General features: G+C 41.6%; 1 protein-coding gene across 7 annotated transcripts in view; it reads left to right on the forward strand.

Moving 5' to 3' along the window:
• CTNND2 (catenin delta 2) overlaps nt 1-21,699 on the forward strand; it is a 702,624-nt gene extending 680,925 nt beyond the window's left edge. For all 7 annotated transcript variants that reach the window (XM_052781625.1, XM_052781615.1, XM_052781635.1 and 4 more), the window contains 4 exons: nt 455-581; nt 7,750-7,881; nt 15,093-15,166; nt 18,128-21,699. In XM_052781625.1, coding sequence (XP_052637585.1) covers nt 455-581; nt 7,750-7,881; nt 15,093-15,166; nt 18,128-18,388 — 594 coding nt within the window. In that variant the 3' untranslated portion in view covers nt 18,389-21,699. The remainder of the gene's footprint in view (nt 1-454; nt 582-7,749; nt 7,882-15,092; nt 15,167-18,127) is intronic.
• Nucleotides 21,700-25,493: the final 3,794 nt, after the last annotated feature.

Genomic DNA, 25,493 nt, shown 5'->3' on the forward strand with positions numbered 1-25,493 from the left:
CTGGAGCTTCCCCATCTACTTACTCCAAAATTTCATCGTAAGATAGAAATGATTTAAAGCAAAAACTGATTTTCACCATGAAAACAAGCAGTCTTGTGATTTGGATTATTGTATAGCCAGAATGCCATTTGCGATGTGAAAATAGAGGCATGGAAAAAGACAGAACTATTAAACAAGTAGATTAAAAAGTTGTTCAGTGCTTTCATAATTTGAGGCTTTCTCAAATGTGTTATTTTATAGAACTTTCTGCATTTTAATTTTTCTTCTGGTGTGTCAGTACAGTAGGCACGTTTTATCCTGCACTGCTAAGAATATTTGCCACCCAGTGGCAGGAAAAAGACAGTAGCCTACTTGTATATACATAGTGAAAACATTAGAGGAAAATACTCTGTGCATAAAATGGGGAACTGCATGGCGTTTTCGTTGACTGCTGTCGCAATGTTTGATGTTGCAGGACGGATGGTCGCAGTATCACTTTGTAGCCTCATCTTCAACAATAGAAAGGGATCGGCAAAGACCGTACTCTTCATCACGCACGCCCTCCATCTCTCCCGTGCGCATGTCTCCTAACAACCGCTCAGGTAAGACCAGGCTTTCAGGACTGAAGTAAAGACGGAGGTAATCCATCACTGTCATTTTCCTTCTTTAAGCAATGCCACTGGCATCCGGATTTGTTGTTAGCAACGGTGGAAGGGCACAAAATATATTCTTTACTCTTACCTAAATTATCTGTTCAAAACAGGAATTTTTGTTGTTGTTGTTTACACCTTGTAACGTTTTACAGCAAAAAGAATATTCCATAACTTTGTGTTATGCATTCTTATGCAGTGTTTTCCTGATTGGGATTACCTGACTAGATCTCAGGGCAGTGGTGTCCATTAGCAGCATGAGGAAATTCTGTTACTCACTTTGCTAGTCCTGAAAACCGCTATGTTGTTTATGACCACTCTGCGCACTTAGCAGAAGTTGAAGGAGCCACATGACTTTTTTGTCAGCTTTTATTCTGATTGTATGTGTATGTGCATATAGGTGTGCATACACATGCATGTAGAAGCTTCACAAAAGGTTAACGACGGGTCTTCATGTAACGTAGATGGCATATTTACACCAGCTATCATTAATTCCATATGATCCATACAATGAATTAATGTAAGTATCTCAACTTATGCCACAGTGTTAATTAATTTTTCTATTCAGAAATCTGGGCATTTTCTCCTCAGCTTATTCTAAGGTAGAACATACCTTGGTTAGATAAAACCATTCCGAGTGAAAATCTTCTAAGATAAACAGAGTGAAACAGTCATCCTTTCAATGGGCTTTTTACTACTTGTTCAGTCAAATGTTGTCATTCCGTAGGTGTACCAAGAGTTTGGGATTAAAACTGGCCAAACTGATTATTGCCATCAGCATTGTGCCATAGTTTTGTTTTTTAAGAAAAATGTTTTGTTAATTATCTAAAAGCTGCATCTTAGTCCTGCAGGATAACCACTGAGGAAATTTGAAATTGTAGCCAGAAGTACAGTAAGAGCTGCTATTCAGTTTTCAAAATCTGTCATTGCACACGTCCACGAAGGGTTCTTGTTCCTTTTATCCTTCTCCAAAATCTCATTTTGACTGTAAGTGCAAGGCACTCGAGTTCTGTCTCTTGCCAGGACTGCCTCCTCACTTCTGTGACTCTATTACTTAAAGAACTGTATTGCTTAAAGAAGACCGGCCGAGGCGACCGACTCCGGCACAGGCGCATTCCGCAGCGGAGCAGGGGATCGTGGTGACCGGGGGGGTTCGCCCAGGTGGAGAACCCCCTGCAGCAGGAGGGTGAGCTGCAGGAGGCGGTGAGAAGGCTGTGTAACATCGGGGAAGCTGAGAAGCTGGTTCCAAACGCAGTCTGCACTGGACCCACGGCCAAATAGCCAAAACCTCCCCCACCGGCACACACGGAAGGGAGGGGGGGCTGATAATGCGGAAGAATGGAAGTTTGCAACGGCAAGGAGCAGCAGGGGGAAGAGACTTTCCCCGAAGCCTGAGGTGCCCTTGCAGAACCGCTTCGCCGCTCCGCAGACTGAACAGGAAAGAGCCGTCCCATCAGGAGAGACACTGGAGCGGAGCGAGGCAGCCCCATCCGCTCCCTGAACAACAACCAGCACAACTAAAACAAGGCGTCGGGCCTAATTTTTAATTAGGTGACACTTAATTTTCAGTGCAGTAGCTCCCATTCATAGTGCTACGACCTCACTCAAACAACAGTAAAGTCCTTTCATTATTTCCATGTTATCCCACTGCTCTTACATCACAGGCCAGTTAGTAATTGCTCAGCTGTATATTAGCTCAACAGGCATTTTAAAGTCAAATAACGACAGATTTGCCTCAGACAACTAATGTTTGATAGCAGTGTTTAAATTATCCAAGTGTTTCAGAAGCTTGTCCCTTCTCTAATACTGAATTTTATCTTTACAGTCATAAACAGTAGGCTCCCATCCACCAACGGTTTTGTAATTCCTATTAATTTGACTAAATTAGTATCTTCAAAGCAGAAGAGCAAAAAAAATGGAGTTTGAGGTGGTTTATTTATTCATGTCTGACCTTCAGAGGCACTGTTGTCAAAACAGGTGAAATCAATTAAATTGATTTTTGAAAAAATATAAATTATTAGGAAACACTATACTACCCAAAGTATACTGAGTTCTGAACAATTACGCCAAAAAACCTATCTGACAATTTTCCTTCGCTAACCCTCCTGTAGTCTCCTCCTAAGTCAAAACATTCAAGCAATTGTGTCCGTCACTACCAGTAAGGGAAAATCCAGATTGCCTTCCCCAGAACGACGACTCTCTTCCAAGAGGTACGGCAGCACCCATCTGCCGACCCGACGCGCTCCGTAGAGAGGTGTGCTGCTCACCGGGGGCTCGTATCAGGGGTGTCACCGAGAGACTACCAAGCCTCCTATGGTCCACTGAGTATTAATCGGTTGCTGTTGTTTCACGTGGGCACCAGTGATACAGCCGGGAGCAGTCTGACGAGTATCAGGAAGGATTACAGAGCCCTGGGAGCGGTGGTGAGGGACTCTGGAGCACAGGTAGTTTTTTCATCAGTCCTCCCAGTCAAAGGGTTTGAAAGGGCCAGTCGAAGCAAATCAACAAATGGTGACAGGACTGGTGCCACAGCCAGGGGTTTGGCTACTTAGACCATGGGACTTGCTGTGAGAAACCTGGTCTGCTGGAGGCTGATGGGGTCCATCTGTTGGACAAGGGGAAAAACATCTTTGGTTATAGGCTTGCCGAGCTGGTGAAGAGGTCTTTAAACTAAATTTGCAGGGGGAGGGGAAACTCGATCCATCCCACTCCTACCAGTTTGATGCCAATGCCGGCAATAGATGCCCAGAGCCTGGAGAGGGATCACAGGTCAGCGGGAGAGCACCTGAAGAGCAGCACAAAGGAATTCCAGCCCCTCCAGCCAGTAAGTCAGCTTCATCGGAGGCCCAACTTAAATGCCTCTGTGCAAACACACATAGCATGGGAAATAAACAAGAAGAGTTAGAGATGTGTGCACGCCTGCAGGGCTATGATCTTATTAGCATTATGGAGATGTGGTGGGATGGTTCCTATGACTGGAATGTTGGAATGGAAGGATATAGGCTCTTTAGGAAGGACAGGCAGGGAAGACGAGGAGGGAGGATCACCCTCTATGTCAATGACCAACTGGAGTGCATGGAGCTCTGCCTGGGGATGGATGAGGAGCCAGCCGAGAGCTTATGGGTCAGGATGAAAAGGGAGGGCAGGGACAGGTGACATTATAGTGGGGGTCTACTGCAGGCCACCCGACCAGGAAGACCAAGCAGATAAGGCCCTCTATAGACAGACAGGAGCAGCCTCACATTCACAAGCCCTGGGCCTTATGGGGGACTTCAACCACCCTGATATCTGTTGGAGGGACAACACAGCAGGGCATAAGCAATCCGGGAGGTTCCTGGAATGCGTTGATGACAACTTCCTTCTCCAAGTGATAGAGGAGCCAACAAGGAGAGGTGCTATGCTGGACCTTGTTCTCACCAACAAGGAGGGGCTGGTGGGGAATGTGAAGCTCAAGGGCAGCCTTGGCTGCAGTCACCATGAAATGGTGGAGTTCAAGATCCTTAGGGCAGCGAGGAGGGCACACAGCAAGTTCACAACCCAGGACTTCAGGAGAGCAGAGTTTGGCCTCTTCAGGGATCTGCTTGGCAGAGCACCATGGGATACAGCCCCGGAGCGAAGAGGGGCCCAAGAAAGCTGGTTGATATTCAAGGGTCACCTCCTCCAAGCTCAGGAGCGATGCAACCCAACAGAGAGGAAGTCAGGCAAAAACACTAGGATGCCTGCGTGGATGAACAAGGAGCTCCTGGACAAACTCAAACACAAAAAGGAAGCCTACAGAGGGTGGAAGCAAGGACAGGTAGCCTGGGAGAAATACAGAGAAATTGTCCGAGCAGCCAGGGATCAGGTTAGGAAAGCTAAAGCCCTGATAGAATTAAATCTGGCCAGGGATGTCAAGGGCAACAAGAAAAGTTTCTATAGGTAGGTTGGTGATAAAAGGAAGACAAGGGAAAATGTGGGCCCTCTCCAGAAGGAAACTGGAGACCTGGTTACCTGGGACATGGAGAAGGCTGAGTTACTCAACAACTTTTTTGCCTCAGTCTTCACTGGTAAGTGCTCCAGCCACACCGCCCAAGTTGCAGAAGGCAAAGGCAGGGACTGGGAGAATGAAGAACCACCCACTGTAGGAGAAGATCAGGTTCGAGACCATCTAATGATCATGAAGGTGCACAAGTCCATGGGGCCTGATGAGGATTTGCATCTGCAGGTCCTGAGGGAACTGGTGGATGAAGTGGCTAAGCCACTATCCATCATATTTAAGACAGACTGAGAGAGTTGGGCTTGTTCTGCCTGGAGAAGAGAAGGCTCCAGGCAGACCTTAGAGCAGCCTGCCAGTACCTAAAGGGGGCCTACAGGAAAGCTGGGAAGGGAATTTTACAAGGGTATGTAGTGATAGGACAAGAGGTAATGGCTTTAAACTGAAAGAGGGCAGATTTAGAGTAGATGTAAGGAAGAAGTTCTTCCCTGTGAGGGTGGTGAGGCACTGGACCAGGTTGCCCAGAGAGGCTGTGGCTGCCCCATCCCTGGCAGTGTTGAAGGCCAGGTTGGATGGGGCTTGGAGCAACCTGGTCTAGTGGAAGGTGTCCCTGCCCATGGCAGGGGGGTTGGAACTAGATGATCTGTAAGGTCCCTTCCAACCCAAACCCATATGATTCTATGACTCTATGAACATACTTAAATTTTGGATGAAAACTTACTGCCATCATCAGTTATCCTAAGACTGGAAAAGGACAAATATAGTGGCTGTTTCTGAAGGAAGAGGAGCCCATGTAATTACAGACCAGTCAGCTGAACTTCATTCTAGAAGATTGCTGGAACAAATAATCACAGTCTGAGCACCTCAAATTTAGTAAGAACATAAGATACTGCTTAACTCTAGGAGTATCTATTTCTACATAGTAGTATAAGTTACAGTCTGTCTGGTAGTATCCGTGTCAAATCCAGACATTGGTTCGATACAACTTGTTCTTACAAAATCCACCTGAACTCCTGCTACAACATAGTTAAAGCGCTTTGTGGAAAAAGTCAGTAAATGAAATCTACTGTAATTAGTAAGACTCCTTCCCACAAGATTTTTATAGGCAAGCTAGGGCAAGCTAGCAAACAGTCGAGAAAATTTCATGTGTGGTAAATACAAAACTGACTGAAAGCCATTCACAAAGAATGGGTATTGCTTATTGCCAAAATGGAAGAATGCTTTGCTTGGAGATTTGCCTTGGGCCCAGTACTCTTCAGTGGTTTCATTAATGACCCAGATAATATACAAAGGATGCCTATTACCTCTGCTGGTGACATAAACCTGGGAGAAACTCATATACCTTGAAGGACATTATTGGAACTCAGAGTGATCCTGAGAAATTGGAGATACTGTCCAAAGGGAAAAAAAGATCCAATCCTTTACAAATAAATTCTAAGGAGAATATCTGGCTAGACAAAAGTTATTTAGAAATGATTTAGGGATTTTGTCAGTTGCACACGAGTCGGGAGATGGAGAAATCAGGATATGAGGACACACTGAATGGACTGTAATTGTTTAACTCGAATAAGAGAGACACAAGATGGGGGCAGCGGGAAGAGGTACGCACCAAGTACTCAAGCACGTAACAGCCAGCTGTGAAGAGGAACGACATGAACTTTGTCTACTTTCATAGCAGACAAATGGAAATAATGAGCAGCAAGGAGTCAGGCTAGACATCAGGGAACATTTCCTAACAGTAGGGAAACAAAGCACTGGAACAGACTGCTTGGAGCAGTTATGTGATCTCTGTCATTAGAGATCTTTAGTTTTAGATGAAAATCTGTCAAGAATTATTTTGGTATACTGGATCCTACCTTGGGGTAAAGAGTTGAAGTAAATGAACTCACAATGTACCATCCATCCCTAGGACTTGGTGATAAGATGCTTAAGCTAGCGTAGAGAGCTCTGTCTTCTTTTCTGTGCCCTTTAAGAATAAAGGCAGAAAAACTTGATACCACTTTTCAGTCTAATGTCAACCAATGATTTTATGTCTGCTTCTAGTAAAAACTCTGAAAGAGGGCGCCTCTGGATTTTAACCCTTGCCAGAAAGCAGTTGTTCTCACATGGGAGGAGAGAGAGAATTCCCACAGGGAACAGAGAGAGATGGTTTTGTCTTTATCAATCAAGTTTGTTCAAAACACCAGAGTGCTTAAAAGCATTACCAGAGTATGCGAAACAAAATGCATCCCTGTGTTAGCAACTTTTTCAAGGTTTGCATTCTGTTTTGTTCCCTGTTAGACTCAAGTTGCCATTAGCTGATTTGGTAATTTAATGTCATGTTTCTTTATATCTGCTGGATTATCAGCTTTAGAATCACATCACTATTGACAAGCAATTTAAAAGCAATCCCCAGTTTTAATTCTGCAGTGCGTGAGAATCAAGTACAAACCCAGTTCTCCTCCTAGTCACCTCGTACTTTCCTCCTTTCAGCCATACTATGAGTTGATGAAGGATTTAGTTTTAATAATACCTTAAAGTAGCAGTTGTTGTTTTAATGGCAATTGTTCATACATAGATATTTAAAGACAGAGAAATTATCTGAGTTACCTTTAAGTGTTAGGCATTCTTTGCTATATGTTTTCTATGAAAAACACCTTTCTTTTCTTCCCGTCTCCATTAAAATAATTTAATTGGTTTGTTTGTTTTCAACAGAGAAGGGAAGAAACCATTTTATAAGGTTTTTTCCACACAGTTGAAAGTTAACGGTCTTTTCAACAGAAATAAATTAACCATTTTGAGAAAAAAATGGAAGTACCTATACCAGAAAATTTTGACAAGTTAAAGAAATTGAAAAGCTAAAGGAAAAAAGAATTATTATTGTTGTACTATTTTCATAATCGTCATCTTAGATGTTGGGTGTAAGTGAAGAAAGTAGAACATTCAAAGAGAAAATTATGTCGGAGTTGATTGTCTCATGAATACATTTGTCCTGTACTTGAAATAACAGCACCTTTTCTTTTCCTCTGTAATGTGGTAGTGTTTCTCCAAACAGCTTATTGTTAGTATGCTAACAAATATAAACTTTACTGAATTGTTTACTCTAGAGTTAAACACTACATTCAGTCATATGTGGCAAGAAAAAATAAATCCATTTTTGTGATCTAGCAAGTGCCCCAGCCTCACCTCGGGAAATGATCAGCCTAAAAGAAAGAAAAACAGACTATGAATCAACTGGAACAAACGCCACTTACCATGGAAATAAGGGAGAACACACTTCTAGGAAAGACACCATGACAGGTGAGATTATGCTTGCATGGCATACGTAAAAATCAGCTGTGATAGACCGCTGATTTTATAGGCTTGGCTGGGTTTACTGTACTACAGAAAAGAGTCAACTGCTTTGGTTGATTCCAAAGTTGTAGCCACCTTAAGAAAAACAGCTGAAGAGATATTTTATCTTAATGAATACAATACTACGTGAAAATGATTTGTGAAGACCATGTTTCTTCATGGAAGAAAGGCTCTAAAATCAATTTTACATTTCTTTTTAATTTTACGTTTGTTTTCATCTCAGAAGGAAGTTGGTACATCACTTTGAATTAACTAGTGTTTCTGCAAACTTGACAGTGGTTGAGCACGTGCAGTGATCCCTAACGTCTGTCTTTTGCAGGGAATGGCTTTCCAGGTCCAGTTAGCTTATTTTGCACATCGTTCATTCCTAGGAAATTTGGTAGCTGTTTGTAAAGTCTATCCGTGTTACTTTCTCAGCTGGGCTGATTTAAATGCAACAATTTTCTCTGTGTATGTTATGGCATCTATTGCAGGTTTCACTGAAGGCCTCTCTCCCCTGGTGAGCTCATTAACCTGTTAGCATTTCAGTAATTACAAGATTTTGAGTGCTTTGCCCAGTACTGCACCTCTTCATTAATTCTCTTGCAAAACACATGTTGGTCTCCATCACCATTGCACAGGCTTACATAACCTCTGTTGAACGTTTTGTTGGATTTATATAGTGCCGAGCAGCACGGTGTCCTCTTCTCCAAATGCTCCCTCCAGGCAAGTGAAAAATCAAGTGAGAAGTCTCTCTGCACTTTCTGAGTGCCTGTTACCTTCACCCATGCCCTCCGTCGAGGTCTTGCTCAGAGGATGCCAGAATGGGTTGTCTTTGTGTTCCCCAGCTCACTGGGGACGCTGGGAACGTGCTGACTCAGCGTCAAGCCATCCATACTAGCTTTCAAGACCGGATTCAGGATATGATGATACTCATACTGCATCTACCGCGTTACACGCTATTGTGTAATCAAAACCTAAAGGCCAGCCTTTGAATTTGTGTGATGATGCAATACGGAACATTAATTAGCATGAAAGTGAAAATCTGAAGAAGAGGAATGACAGTGAAGAGCGTTTGGAAACCACAGAAATGATGAGTGTCCTGAACAACATCTGCAGGGTACTACGTGAGATTGCAGCAGATTTAGTCAAGGTACTGCATTTTATGTATCTGTAGTATTTTGAGTGTTTGATAGTCGCTGCACAAGGTGGTTCTCTAAAACACTTCAGTGGTCCTTACTTGTGTGATTGTGAAGGACAGGACTGCAGTTTATTCAGCACTTTCTCAAGGATCCATGAAGAGGGAATCTGAGGAGTAAGAGCAGCAGGCTGAAAAGGCAGAAACATTAGTATTTGTTCTAGCTGTATCTGCAAATTTAGACTACCAGATTATATCAGAAGGTTCACCAAAAAAGTGTTTCCATGTGGAAAAAATGTGTTTCTTTGCAGATAGTCCTGTCTCTCTCCACACATTAAAAAAATTGGGGTTTTCTTTTTCCCCAGTCCTTTTCATTTTGTCTTTTACTGCAGTGTTTTTCTTCTCCCATTCCTGTTTCCCTTGTTTCCTTTCTCTTTCAATATAATTTTTGGAGTGTGAAGTTTGTGCTTCCCCAGCAACCTTTGCTCCACTTTGATTTTTGCATCGTGTTTTCCTTTAACATCTGCTTGTATATTGTCTGTTTTTATTGATCTTTTGGGTGGTCTTTTAGTAAGGAAACTTGAAACTCTCAGCATCATGCTCAGCTATCGACTGTTTTTCCAGCTACTGAGCTCAGTGAGAAAAAACAAAACCAAAATCAAAGTGTAATAATATTTCACAATCTTACATGACCATTGTACAAATGAATATGGAATTAACAAATCACTTTCTCTCTCTTTCAGATCTCCAAATCTCTGCTCATTTGGTCTGAGCTCAAATTAAGCACCATTTTAAGAACAGAAGAAAATGACAGGAGTATTGCTCGTCAACGTTCAACATGAAATTTGTGTAACATATTTGTAGCTCATTAAATAATAAATATTTCATTAAAGAACAATATAAAGTCGGTATTTGTGATTTTAATTGTGAGACATTTTGGCTTTACTTGGCTGGTCTAATATAAATTTGTGTAGCAAGTTCATTGCAATGCCTGTATTTCATTTTGTGCATCAGACAGTGCATTGCAGCTAATACATCCACAGAGCCTATGGGACTTAGATAAATGTTTTTTCAGGTTCCACCTGGCGTATACATATTTTGAGCTGCTCCTGTATTTTGTGCCAAGCTGATGTATTACACAAAGCTTTCCTTGACTTACGGATTTACACAGAACGTAGAGCCACAGCTGTAGTCCCAATTTATCAATGACTGTCTCCATGCTCTTCTCCAAAGCTCTTCTCAGTTTATAGTTCAAAAGTTTTATGACCTCTTGGCTGGGACTGGAATGAATGTTTTTTGATGGATTTTCGTAGTAGAAATGTTGGCTTCTTGCCATTGTGGGGAGTTGTCAGGAAACCTCTGGGAAAAATGGAGAATCTGTGAAGTAAACAGTTTGGCTGAAGATGATAACTTCTATTGATTTCACAAGGACAGCTAAAAAATAGAGGAACAATTTCAAAGTTCTCATTGCCCTCTTCCCTTCGCAGGTTTATGATGCCTTGTATATTTACTATCCATCTTCTCTTCTCTGTAGAAAATAATAACCAATAATAAAATTTTATCACCTAAAGTATATTTTTAAGACAAAAAACTATTATATTCCTTTTTAAAAACCAGGAACTATAAGTGCATGTGATAATGTTATTTATGCCATGGTGTTTTCCTTCAGAACAGGGAAGATAAGGTTACTGTATCCTATCATGGGACTCCTACTCTAAAGTTTCTTCTGCTTTGTTAGTTCCCTCACTGAACTAGTATGTGCATCACGGTCTGCACCCTGTATCTTCACTGCTACCAGCAAAACCACCTTCTGATTAATTCATTTTCTTTTGGTTGTCAAGAATCAATCATCTTTACTTTTGTTATTTAAACTTACTTGCAAGTCCCTGCACGTTCAGAACACAAACAACCACCATCATCTTACAGTAGCTACGGATGCTCGGGCTACTTGGAACTTATTATTACTTTAAGAAACCATAATACACTGTAATCTTTTCTCATGCCCTTACCTCATCTTTCACCATGCAGGAAGATGGCAGCGGTAGTGACAAGTAATGATCTCTCTTAGCTGAGATCGGTGAGGCACAGAAGCATTTTCCTTTACTGTCTTGAACTAAATTTTAGAAAATGGGGTCCTGCTGCTTATAGCAGAAAAAGTGGGTTACGCAGTACCAGATGAGGATGACTACCTGTCCAGCTGAGCTTTCCTTTCTTACTATCAGTCTGTGTTTCTGAGGGCAAAAGGCTAGCACCTTCTTATTTCAAAGTGTCTGTAAACGTGTTCAGAATAAGTACTTACAGGAACTGAAAGCTGAATGTTAAACTATGAATCAAGTGGGGGGACGGCTTCAGTCAGTGATATCTTTGTCACATAAACCACTGAGTGACGTAATTTTCAAAGCTGTTGTCAGCTTTGCAGAAAACTGCTGTGGGGAGCTATGTGATTTTTTTTTTTTTTTAACTAATATCACCTTGAAAACTGAACAAGGAAAAAAGGAAGGTATTTTTCTATAATGTTCTTTATGCAGTGCAACCACAAAGTACTACAGGTTGATCACAGTACTCATTTTAGAACCTTCACAATTTTCCCTAGTAAAAAATACCTCTTCAGTACTATCATGTACTGATGGTTAGATACTGCATCAAATACACGCATACACACCCGCAGTTGTCACTCCTCAAATCATTTCATCTGCAGCTACAATTCTCACATCTCTGTAAGGAAGGGTGGCTGCTGGAAATCTCCATCTCTTACTCCTTGTACCCCTTTCCCTTCTCTTGCCATGTTTTAAAAAAGAATATTATTTCCTTAACCTCTCTTCCTCTCTGTTTGATAATTTTACTATGATGGTACGTATACGATATTAACACCAAAAATCAGATACTAACCACACAATATCTGTCCATCCGTCTAGCTCATTTTCTCCCTTCTTTCTTTTATATTTGCCCTCTGCTTTTGGACAGCAAGAGTCAACTGCTCACTGAAGCATGGCAGAGCGGGAATGGAGTTCCCAGGGATGCCGCCTGCGTGTTCAGAAGCAGGTACTGGAGCGGGGCTGCATGCGTTGCTAGCAGCTACATTGCTTGACTTACATTTCCTCCAGAGCCAGAATTATCTCAGCTTCCCACCTAGACTAAGCCAAGATTTCCTGTTCTTGAACTCTTGGCATTCATCTCCAACCGTTTGATGTGTCTTTGTTTTTATTACACTAAGAAAAGAATACTACACTTTTTTTTTTTGCATTTTAAGCTTAGGAATTTGTATCCACACCACTGCAGTGAAATCAGCAACGCAGACCTTGCAGCTTTTTTCGTAAGCTGATACTATCCATTTTCCATCACAGAATATGGGATCTGGGAGACTGTAAGTCTTCAATCTGGCATGTGACGATTCTGAGCACATCAGTGCAAATGTCACAGTAGTGCATTGGACAGCTATGCACCAACTCTGGACTATTAGTCATGGCTATTAGTGGCACATATGTACCATATGCCTTTTTATATACCTGTAAAAAGATGGAAAGGCCATGACCCTCCTTAAAGTCTCTCTGATTGCCTGTAGGAACAACATACAAATTAGTATGTGTCCAGTTTGCTGTTTTTCATCAGATTCTTCACAAAACCCTCAGACGTTGTACCTTATACCAGTCTTTTAGTCTTGACATCAAACAACCATTAAGTCCTGTCTAGACTGAGTATGTTCAGTCATGCCTGACTAAAAACATGCATGCGTGAAACTTCAACCCCACTTACCTTGCCATTTATATAGGTGAAAACAAAACGGTTACAAGAAGTTCTTCCTCTGTTTATGAGAGTCCAACACACTGAATGTCACTTGCATTTTTTTCAAAAAGTAGCACTTCACAAAATGGGTAGCTGAAACACTAACTCTTGAGTATCTTCTGGTCTTGAGAAGAGGAATTTGTATAACCCAACTTCTGCCAGCACTTCATGGGACAAGCAAAAAACTCAGAAAAACAGCATTAAAAAGATGCTATCAAGGAAAGATCTGGCAGTTGTACTACTGAGAGTCATGCTGTTGTGAGATGCACCATAAATAGCAATGCTGATGCAGACTCCTCTAATACCAAAGACTGTCATCAGGAGGGAGATTTTCATAACACTAAAGCAGAGGATGCAGCTGGAATATAAAAACCCACTGAAATAACAGCCAAGTCTCATACATCACTCAAGTTAGGTGACAAAATGCAGCCTGAACAGAACCTCTGCAGATTGACCCTTCGGCACTAACATCCATGACCAAAGACAAACTACTCAAGCAGTCATCATTCCCATCTGTTACCACCTATTAGCACACAGGTGGGATTAAGAGTACCTACCACTGGAAAAGACCAACCAGCATCTGTTACTAGAGTTCGTATTCTTCCCACCTTCAAAGAAAGGATCCTGCTGCAATCCTTGGAGACCTCCAGAGCTCTTCTCCATTTCCTACGCAGGACTATGCACTGTCTCAGTAACTGCATCCAGCTCTTCGAGAAACAGGAGTTTTTTCACCCCTATTAGTTAATGGTTATGAAGTGAAAAATCTCTTTTCCCAGCTGTTAGGGCTCATCACCCCACCATACAAGCCGTCTATCCTGCTTCAGGAACACACTGGAGATCTTTAAGAACACCATCTGAGATCTATAAAGCAGCAACATGGAGCAGCGCACCAGACTCTGACAAAAAAACTCTGACAAAATTTATACCCTCAGCATGGAACCCGTGGCAGATGTGAAGATCAGAATTGGCGTATTACAGTCAACTTTGACCAAAGACCGTGCCATTCCCTTCTCCAGAGAGGCAGCTGTACATGCTGGGGTCCATGCTAGCAGATTGCCGAAGGAAGAAAGAGTGGTTACTTCTTCAGTAACTGTGGTTCTTCTCAGTGATGTGACTAGCATGGATCCCATACCCAGCTTTCAGCTCTGATGCTCCATCCTCACCCTCAAATTTTTTGAGTTGTGAAGGTATTAAAAGCAACTCTTGGTGCCTCCCGATTTTGTATCATGGCACAGAGACCTGAGAGAAGTCGTGTGAGCAACGTGTTTCAGTTCCACTGAGGACTGATTCACAGCTGCTCAATTTTTACTTTCAGGCACGTGCTTTTATAATGAGAGTCCTCACGACAGCATCAAATCATTGGTTATAATGTCTGGAAAGTTAAGAACGCATGCCCAGTAAGAACAGTGCACAGCAGCCACACAAAATACTACCCTCATATTCTTTCAAATATGAGAAATAACTACAATCTTTCTAGTTCTACCAGCAAACTAAGCTTCAGCTGGATAGCCAAATCAAAGTGATCAGTGAAGTCAGCTTTGCAGGGAAAATCCTCAGCTTTTTATGTGGTTTTTGGGGGCAGGGTGGGAAGGAGATAAATTTTTGCAAAACTGTATATTATGCTTGTCTTTAGAATTACTTCTGATTTCAAACTCATGGCTCAGTTTTGTCCATGTATTTTAGTAGTAGGACATCTGAGAAGAAAGTGACAGCAGTTCGTGGATTTGAGACCATGGCCAGACCTCTTCAGCATAACTCATTTTTCAGTTGCACTTAATCACTTTTTCTTTGAATAATTTCATAGTATAGCAAAAGCACTGTAGGATAAATAATCCACATCTTCCAACTGAAGTGAAAGGACTGAAATGTTTCTTAGTCTCAATATTTACAACTGTTACCTGTTCAGTGTGTGTGATATAAAATCCCATATATAACCTGAAATATATTACTGAATGCTAGCTGTACATGAACTTATTTTGTTGATTTATATGTGAAGTGCATGAGATTGGTATGAACATGACATAGCGCCTGTTACCATTAATAAATGTATCCCACGTACATGCATGTACACCAAAGCAAAGATTATGACAGTTTATTGGGAGGAAGAGAAAATAGAAGTCTGCAGATGCTTTTAAAGATTTGGGGGGGTGGGAACAGGCATTGTATAATGTATTTAATGGAGCCTTAAGAATTCGCTTTGAGGCCAAAGAGGTATGTTTGGTAAACCTGCTTTTTCCTCCATTTTTTCTCTCTCCAGCTCAGAACACTGGAATCTCAACTTTGTACAGGAATTCGTATGGTGCACCTGCTGAAGATATCAAACATAACCAGGTAAGTACGGAGACTAAAATGTTACTGTTCAGATGGCAAAAGACCGGTGTAACATCTTATATGGACGTGAAGAAAAATATCAGAAAGACTGATAAATCTAGATTAGAGGAACTGAGTCACCTGCTTGCACAAATGCTAGCAATTCCACTGGCTTCAAACAAGCTATGTTCTTTATGCTAATGGATAATTTCAGCCCAAGTTTCAAAAATGTCCAACAAGTTATGACAGCATATGCGTAAAAATTATCCAAGCTGTTTAAGACTGTAACTCATAATGAAGTCAAGAGGGGCTTGGGACCTGCATGCCTCTAAAGTTCTGGATATGCGTGACGCAGGCTACAAAACCCAAGCTAATGTTAGTGGGCACTTTTACTGGCTCTGGTACCTCGTGATGTCCCATGTCAGTGAATTTGGTGAAGTCTGGCCACATCTCGTTACTTGAGTATAGCCATCCTAAAATTCAACACCACTGCTAACACCGCACAGCTCATGTGCTAAGGCATCCTAGTAAAAACTCAAGTATTGAACAGACCTGGAGAAAGAACCCCTGTATCTCTTGCAGAGGCATGCGCACTGTACTTATGTGTACAGCCCTCAGATTTGCCATTTAGCATGACTGCAACAAGGCTTTTTGTTTGTTTTTTAATGTATGCATTGGGGTATGAGCAAGGGAAAAACTAGCATTTCATCAGCAAGGATGCTTTCCCACATATATACACCCAAGCCATTCAGTCTAGAGCGTTGGGACTCTTTTACAGTGTCCTGTTCCTGAAAATCAGAAAGCAATAAGTGCATCTGGATAAGGTGGGCATTGCAAAAATGTAATTGGTAGCATGGGTGCCAAGCTAATGCACTCACAGAAAAAGGGCTGTTGCAGTACTGACATGTACGGCGTCCATATGGCTGGTATTTCCAGTATAGTATTTCCTCAGTCCCCGGGAAACAGACAATTTTCTGCAGCCATACACTTTTGTTTAATGATTATATGTAATGCTACTTTATCCTTAGTTACTACAACTCCTTAATATTTTCACAACTTCCCTGTGTAACATCCAAAGGTCACAGCATTCTTCAACTAGAGAAATGAGGCCAAAAACATTTAAGAAAAGCACTGAAAACTGTTACTAGTATTAGACAGCTAGATGAATATTTAGTAAAATTTATAAAAAAAGATTTTTCTGTGAAAATTTTTACTGGGTTACCTGAAATTTCAATTTAAGAGACTGGTATTTCAGTTTTAATCCACAAAATTAAGGTGAAGAGAGTTTCCGCTATTGTTTGTCCCCATTTCTCTTTATTGTTTTTTTTAATTAGCCAGTATTTCCTGTGGTGCACCATATTCTTTCTTTTTGTGAGCCAGTTCAGTGCATGAAGGTGTTTCTGCTTTTATTGCATTTAAAGAGATGAAGCCCTTCTAGTTAATACAGTTTTTAGAGAAAATAAGGGTATAAGGTTTTGTAACAGCAGGTGCATTCTAACTGCAGTCATGAATCAACTAATTTGATTTTGTGGGTGAGAGTTTAAGTGAAAACAAAACAAAAAAAAACGCAAAACCAAAATCAATTTTCCACCTTTTCCTACTTGCTTTCTCAATGAAATGTCAGATTTATGATTGACATATCAGAAAGAATGATTTTAGCTAAAAAGAACCCAGAAATACTACTTCAGTCCCCTGTTTTCTACTTCAAAAATCGACCATCTCTACCTTTTTGGCATATAAATAGGTTGCTTCGTATAGAATTTTTCTCCTGTGTCCAAAATTAAACACCTGTGTTTGAATATGTAAAATGAAATGAGGGGCTGAAGGTCCTGTACACCTTGATAGCAGTACTAGAAATAGAAACTAGAAGAGTTATGCTCCCTTGTGCAGTTCTAGTATTGGGCCCAGTCTCGTAAGATCACGCGTAGAGTCCAATACAGACATGCTTTGAAAGAATATCGCAGAGTTTGGGACATAGCAGTGCAACTGTTCCTCTCTTCTTGAAGGAGCATTACTAACTCTTGCAGAGTCAGCAGAATCTGCAAAGTCTTCTGACACAAGTGTCTGAGCACCAATATTCCCAGTGACGACCATTTGAGGATTGAAAGGCTGTATCATTTTGCAGTCACAAAGTCTGCCCAAATATATAGAGGTGGCATAGAGCGAAAGGTAGCGGTCCACTAAAACACTTAGCATGCGCTTATACATTTCAGATTTTTATTAAGTCCCAGCTATAAAAACAGAGTCTCGCTAGGGCTGTCTGAAAAAAAACTTTGTGACAAACTTAGGTTAGGGGACCGCCTGAGATTTTTTTTTTTCTGCATATCATAAATATTTCAGCTTCAGGGCAACTTGCTGGAATGTAGCAGCAACCCAAAATTGCCGGCAGGAAGCGTTGAGGAGGTGGTAAGAAGAGGGTTCTGCTTAACAGTAGCAGAAGAACACATTTCAGGGCACTTAGCTTGAAATTTTCTCGTGTCAGTGCCCTGAAGACTATAAATGGTTCTTAAGGATACGGTGTCACCCTAAATCTTACTTCTGGCAAAAGCAGCTGCAAAATGTTTAGCATCTTTGGAGTGTATATCACTTCCATTCAGATTCTTCAAGGCTGAGTTTTGGCCACCAATGTTTGCATTATATAGCTGCAAAATAGTCAGAAAGTTATACACAGATTATAGTTATGAAAGTAACTGTAAGCTATGCTGCTTGAACTACTTTTGAAGTAAATCAGCATCTTTAGCAGCAATAATATTAAATAATAAATGTATTTGATAACAATATTAAATAAATAAAGGTAAATAAATAGAAGGACAAGGCAAAGGTCTGGAATTAATTCCCTACCAAGCAATACCTTGAGCAGATGTTAAGATAATGCACAACTTTGATTTTTCCAGCATGATAAATGTGAGATTTACTCCTTCTTCCATCCGGTTGCCCACAATAAGTTGTATCTAACAAGCTGTGGGTATCACTGTCTTTCAGGTTTCAACACAGCCAGTTCCACAGGAGCCCAGCAGAAAAGATTATGAACCATATCAGCCGTTTCAGAATTCAACGAGAAACTACGATGAGTCCTTCTTTGAGGACCAAGTGCATCATCGTCCACCTGCAAGCGAATACAACATGCACCTGGGACTAAAGTCAACTGGCAACTACGTCGACTTCTATTCAGCTGCTCGTCCCTATAGTGAACTTAACTATGAAACAAGCCACTATCCAGCCTCTCCCGACTCCTGGGTTTGAGACTTGGGCAGATACAAAAGCTCCAGGAACTGTGCATGTGCATGCATACCACAAGACATTTTTTTTCCTGCAAATTTAGTTTGTTAAAGCCTGTTCCATAGGAAGGCCCAGATAGCCAGTATGGAAAAAATTAAGAGATTTTTTTAGAGGGCTAAAAGATATGAAAGCTAAACCTGGGAGTAATTAGAAAGAAATATATATATATATATTTTACAGTGTGGGGCAACTTTACCGTTAGCCTGTAGAGTCTAAAGTTCGGTGCTGTATGTTGAATGTGGCTGAAGGAAGGAGGGAGAACATGACAGTGGATGTGGGTCAAGAGTTAAGCACAAGTAACTGAGCAGCGTACATACTTTATGGGGAACAGCTTCTCACACTTTGTTTAATATCCTCATTCATTGTGAATCTAGGCTTCAAGTTGCATTTGGGGTTTCCTCTGTACAGCAAGATGTTTCTTGCCTTTTGTTAATGCATTGTTGTAAAGTATTTGATGTACATTACAGATAAAAAAAAAAAACAAGTGCATTGTGTATATTACACCAATGCCACAGTGTTTCTTCATCTATGGTTCTAAATATTGCTTCAATTTCAAATTTTGAAAGATGTATGAATTTCCAGTTTTTTGTTTTCTTTTCCCCGGTGCGTTTTAACAAAAAAAAAAAAATCAAAAAAAATCAAAAAAACCCAAAAAGGAATATTTAGCAGTATTGTTTGTTCTGATATGTGAATTTGTTTGTGGCAACTAAAAAAAAAAAAGGCATTCAGCAGTTTCTGACAATTAACATTCATCATTCCACACTCCTTGTCAACGAAGTGCTTTTTCACTGCCTAAAATTTTAGATGTAGATATTTGAAATAGATTTTTTTCATTTATACCAGTTTTCTTTATGATGATACAGTGTTAAAAGAAAATAAATTACAATTGATCTGTCATCCATATTTGCTAAGAATGTCTATTTCCAAGAACCTACCATACAAATACACATTCTTACTTGTGTGTGTCCACGTATGCATAGTATTCTGTGTGCGTGTGTGTGTTTGAGTGTGTGTGTTTGTGTGGCGTAAGACTTCTTTTCATCCAATGTTTTCCTTGTTCCAGCTTCAATTTTTGTTTGATTTTCAGTTTTTTTAAACAGTGGAAACTCCAGTATGTGCTTTCTCTTACTCACTTTCTTAACCATTGATAGCAATTCGAACTTGTTAGGCCACATACTCACAAAGGAAGGGGTTATCGGATATTTTTCACTGACTCCTTCACCCTTAGATGCCATTTTCTTTAAAATAGCATCTCTTGATCTTCTCTCGAGGAAATTTCATTACTCTTCAGCCACCAACCAGCAAGTGCTCGAGGAAGGCAGAGTTTGATCTTGCCATCTCCCTGAGGGAATGGAAAACAAAGACCCAACAGACTTAAGTCTGGAGTCTCCAAACTATTCAGGCTACAGAAGGGTCCAACTCCTGAACCATTAGGACAATCATTTATTTTAACCCATACCAAAAAGAAAACCCAACACCCCGAATGCATTCCTCAAATGTGAAAGATACTGACCATTTCTGTGCATTTAAAGTAAAACCCTAAAAAATAAAAAATGTAAGGGACAGAGAATTTTTTTTAATTAAAATAAAAAAGAAAAAGGAAGGTAGGCTAGGAGGCCAGAAGAGCTGGCATATTCATCTTAGCTCTTGGGATTCTGGCAGTAAAAAAAAAAAGCATTTAGCATTTCTTTGATTCAGGCAACAGTTCAGCGTACAGTTTTCACAGCCTAAGACCCACCACAAACGGAGTAGTTGTAAATTGCTTAAATGACAGTTAAGGAATTTGTTTTAGGTTGCAAACATTTCTGTGATTAGTCATTGTAATAGTCTTAACATCACCTGGCACACTTCTGGCTGTGCGCAGGGGGAGAAGTCTCTCGCAAGTCATCGCCTGCTCTATAGGATGCAGCCCCAGTAGTTCATGCAGGCGGGTATTGTGACGTAGAATTGGTTTATTGGTAATCTAGGACTATAGTTTAATCTTTTTGGCAGCTTTTCCCAGTGTACGATATGTAACCTTATCTGCTCTTTGTAGTAAACGGGGAAAAAAATCGCATGCAAAAAAATTTTTAAAAAATGTAAGGAAGGGGGGGGGGAGGGGCACAGTGGGCCAGATGTATAGTGAGGTAGATACAAATATTATTCATAGTTTTGGACACAAGTTGTTTATATTTTATTTATTACATTGATTTTAATAAGATAAGTGACATTTGCAGTGCTCTTTTGAACAAAGCACCTTTTCAGTATAAAAACTTTTTTTTAATAAAGAATGTCACTCGCAACTTGAAGTTCTTCTTGACTGCCTGATAACCACCAGGCTGGTGCAGTTCTCCAGGCGCGGGATTGCCAACAGGCCAAGGGGATCCGTCATTCTGTTTGAAGTTCTTAGGACAGGAGGTTATTGTAAGTTGGATTTATTTCCGTTCTTCAAACTAATGAAGTGCCCACGTTGCCCCCTTTCAGCTCTTAGGAATTACTTGGAGTCAAATGTTGACCATTGCTCAAGTGAGAGATTCTGGATCGATGAAGTGGCATAAAATACCTTTTGTCTATACTTTTGTGTTGTTTTGTTTCCATTCTTCTGTAGTGGCAAGTGCTCCGACTGGTAACGTTCACTCTTGCTGTACTGAGTTTTGAGAAGGTGTTGAATTACCCGGCTTCCTTTCCAGGCTTGGAAATCCAACACTGCTGCCATACCGAGCAAGATATATATGATGCATTCTTTTTAATATTGAGGAAATTATCATTACCTATTGCTGTTCCCTTCATTCTTGTACTAGATCACACACAGAAATAGAGAAGAAACAAAAAACTGTTCCAAAAAAAAATGTATAAAATGCAATTGATGTACTGTAAAATGTCGGATTTTTTTTTTTTAACAAGCTTCGTATTAGAATCTTGTTCAGCTGTGTAGAGCTATATAAATCTCACTGTTTTATTAAATGCTGTTTATGGTCTGGAAGGAATGGTTAACCTATCTCAAGATTAACAAATTTGCACTAACATGAGCAATATTGATTTGAAAAAAGAATGAATTCACTATTTAAAAGATAAACTATGATTTTAAAGGTATATTAACACTGAAAGTACATTTTGACAAATAACATATTTAAGCCCAAAATATAAATGGTTATGTCAGATAACACAAAAGAACTATAACAATATAGATTGAGATAAAAAAAAAATGTGTTTCACTGTACATGTTGCTAACATGTACAAAGACAAACTCATATTGACATATTTTCTATTAATAAATCCTACTGTATTGTGGAGAATCGCTGGTCATAGTGCAATATGTTTAAACCCAGAAGCTGACTCCATCGATTGATGCCTAGCTTCACACAGCCAACAAACCCTTGCCATGTGTTTATTTTAAATATGAGTCGGATCGCTAACTTTCAGCTCTCAAGTCATTCACTCCCCCCTCCCTCTCCACCAGGTTTATGAGCACAACGGCAAGCAAAAGGGAAAGGTATTTTTGAGAAGAACGCCCAATTCACCCCTAATTATGGCTGCAAGAGCTCAGCTGCCACCGCTTACAGAGACAGAGAGTTTATCTACACCTGTAGAAAAGACTAAAAATTTCCAAGGCTGGTGCCACTGGACAGGAACACGCCGTAAAAGCGGCTCACCAGGGAGACTCGCAACTCCAATCGGAAGTGCCGACTTAATTTTTTTATACCTTGGCACGCACAGGCTCTGCAAGGGAGGCTTTCTCAGCTCCTCCGCCCCCGTTACTCATCCTCTCCTGCCAGCAGGCAGAGCGAGCTCGGAGTTGAGCGTTACCGCTTGTATCACGGGGAGCCGTGAGAGGAGTGGGGGGGATGGAGACAGCAGTCCAAACCGGGGGGGGGGACAAACAAGGAGGCTAAAAATACAGAAACTCGGAGCTTGTGCATGAAGACAGATACACGCCCATAATTAGTAACGGTGGAATGGACCCAACGGGAGATTTATGCACTGAGATTATCGAGTATTACTAACAAGCTGATGTACTGAACGTTGAATAGCAGCAACACACTGCACATAAAGCTTTGTGCTAGAAAAGTGGGAAGGAGCAGCAGAGGGAAATCCCGGGTCGCCGTTGGGCACTTCCAGCTCCAGCCAGCAGCAGATGCCGGGCATGAGGGCAGCGGCTGCTTACTGCTGGGAAGGAGCGAGGGATGAGACTCTTGCTCAAAGACTTGGTCCAAGACTTTAAGACTAGGTCAAAAAGTCATTAGGCAGCTAAAACAGAGGCAAATTTTTGCAAACCTCCCCCCTTGCCCCACCAGCCTCAAGGGCAGAGTGCGGTCCCTCCCCTGGAAGGTACACGGACACGGTGCGCACGAGGGACAATCCCATCAAGGACCCAAATTCCAAAGGCCCGTTCCTGTCAGCCGGGCAATACCCGGTACAGGTGTGTGTCTGAGTGGCCGAACGCTGCCGGTGCTGGCACTGGGTTTGCTTAGGAGCGGCTCCAGCCACTTGAAGGGCAGCGTTTTGCCTGGAGGCCAGATGTGCACCAACATCTGCTGAAGGGCTGTGCAGTGCCGGCTCTTCTCCAGGGGACGAGCCAGTCTTTAAATAGCAGCCAAAAGCCAGTTTCAGACATTTAGGCTGAAAGCGGGAGATTTGAGTTTCATCCCCAGGCAAAGGGGTTGAAGGAGCACTTGCTCCTAACTCTTGCTCCGCTCCTCCGAGGACCAAGCCGAACAACTCCATCTAACGCAAGCAATTCCAGTTTTTCTCCCCCGCCCCGGGTTTTGCACCATCTCGACTGGGCTGGCACGCCACAATCCTCCGCAAGGCACATGCATGAATACTGGTGGTAGCCAGGCACAGTGCTCTAGCAAGACACCACGCCAATGCATTATTCTTCAACTTAATTCCCAGTCGAACTCACCTTAGTATTTTTAATTCAATTTTAAAAGCAGTTTCCTTCCTCTGTGAGCATTGGGTTTGCTTTGCCAGAAGAAAGCGCACACTAAACTCTTGCAAGGCGTAAACCTTTCGCCTACGACTAATTTTAAAGCCCACAGAAGTCCCTGGAAAGACTTCCATCAGCTTCACCAAGCCATGGATCAGGCCCAAAGTGAAAACAGGTGAAGAACTGGCGCAAACTGCTCAAAGGATGAGCACATCGAGGCTGCTCTTGCCAGCACGCCAAAGGCTCCAACCTTCTAATAGCTAAAAGGAGAAAAAAACCAAGTTATTTGCTAGTACCTGTCTGTCAAAATTTACTGTAGAGCCTTTGGCTCTCTGTAATTTTATTTTCACTGCTTTGAGAGAGTGACATAGATAAAAAGCACTTGCAGTGACTGACTGTAGCAGTTAATTTCAGTAGCCAGATGAGTAGTTTCAGACACAGAAATACCTTTCTTTTCCAGACAGGCAAAAATCTGAAGCTTGCCACTAAAGCTAGGACAGCAAAATAGCAGTGGTTTGCTGATTCACTATTTTTCACAAAGTCAATTAAAATATTAATTCACATAAGCCTTTTCATTTATACATAGCCCAGTGGCTATGGGGCTTGCTTTTTTACATAATTTACTTCTTTTACATGAATGTTATAAAGGCAGAAAATGTTGATGACTAAACACGTCACGATGATAGCTAAACACATCAAGGCTGAAGAGAAAAATGTGTGGCAGAGAATTCAGGCTACTGTGTACAGACACAGTCCGTTATTACCTTATTATTACCGTTATGGCCAGCGTGGGAAAGAAAAAAACAAACAAAAAAAAGTGGCTGCCCGTGGGCCAGCACGTGGCTGACCGAGGGACGGCAACGGGGGGCAAAATCGGGCAGAGGCATCTTAGTCCTTGGCGGGACCCAAGTGCCAGAGGTGAGGAGCGAGTGCTGGCGGGTGCCGCAGCTTCGGGGGGCTCGGCATCGACCGGGCACCACTGCTTTGCCTTCCTGCTGCAGCTCAGCCTGGGGCCTTCCCTGTGAGGTGTTTGATTTACCTTCAGTTAGAATAGTTTAAGAGGTCACCTGTTTGGGTTTTCTTTTTTTTTTTTCCCTCTGGGTTCTTTTTTGTTGTGGTTTAACCCCAGCTGGCAATTAAGCCCCACGCAGCTGCTCACTCACTCCCCCCTCCACCCAGTGGGATTGGGGAAAAAAAACCCCAAAACTCGTGGGTTGAAATAAGAACAGTCTAATAGAACAGAAAGGAAGAAACTAATAATGATAATAATAATGATAATAAAATGACAATAATAATAACAAAAGAATTGGAATGTACAAAACAAGTGACGCACAATGCACTTGCTCACCACTCACCAACTTATGCCCAGTTAGCTCCTGAGCAGCGATCCCCCCGCAGGCCAACTCCCCCCAGTTTATATACTGGGCATGACGTCCCATGGTATGGAATACCCCTTTGGCCAGTTTGGGTCAGCTGCCCTGGCTGTGTCCCCTCCCAACTCCTTGTGCCCCTCCAGCCTTCTTGCTGGGCTTCATGCTGGGCATGAGAAGCTGAAAAACCCCTGACTTAGTCTAAACTTTACTTAGCAACAGCTGAAAACAGCAGTCTGTTATCAACATTCTTCTCATACCGAATCCAAAACATAACACTGTACCAGCTACTAGAAAGAAAATTAACTCTATCCCAGCTGAAACCAGGGCACATTTTAATAATGTAACAGTTGTTATGATCCACTCCGACTACCAAAACCCAGGTGCAGAGCCAACGCTTGCGTGTCAGCAACTCATTCTGCTCTTGCAGTCAATGCTTATCTGTGATGGAGAAAAAAAAAAAAAACCTCAGTTAGTAAAAACTAATAATTATGTGTCCTGAACAAAATTTGCTTTTTGCTCAAATTTTAAAATAAAAACCACTGGAAACTTTAAATAGGTCTGCTTTGCCGGCGCATTAAAGCGTGGGCAGCAGCTCATGGCCCTGAGCTGGGCTCAGCTCTGGGCAAACAGCGAGAAGGTGTTTGCGCAGGAGGTTGCAGCCTGCCTGAGCAGGGAGGGCATCAGTAATGTCTTTTCAATTAGTAGGAAGGGAATGTAAAGCCAGAGACCAGGAGAATTAAAGCTGCAGTTGTTAACATAGGGAAAAGTGCGAGCCACCCTTCCCACA

The sequence above is a fragment of the Harpia harpyja genome, chromosome 1 (genome assembly GCF_026419915.1).
Source record: "Harpia harpyja isolate bHarHar1 chromosome 1, bHarHar1 primary haplotype, whole genome shotgun sequence".
NCBI lineage: Eukaryota > Metazoa > Chordata > Aves > Accipitriformes > Accipitridae > Harpia > Harpia harpyja.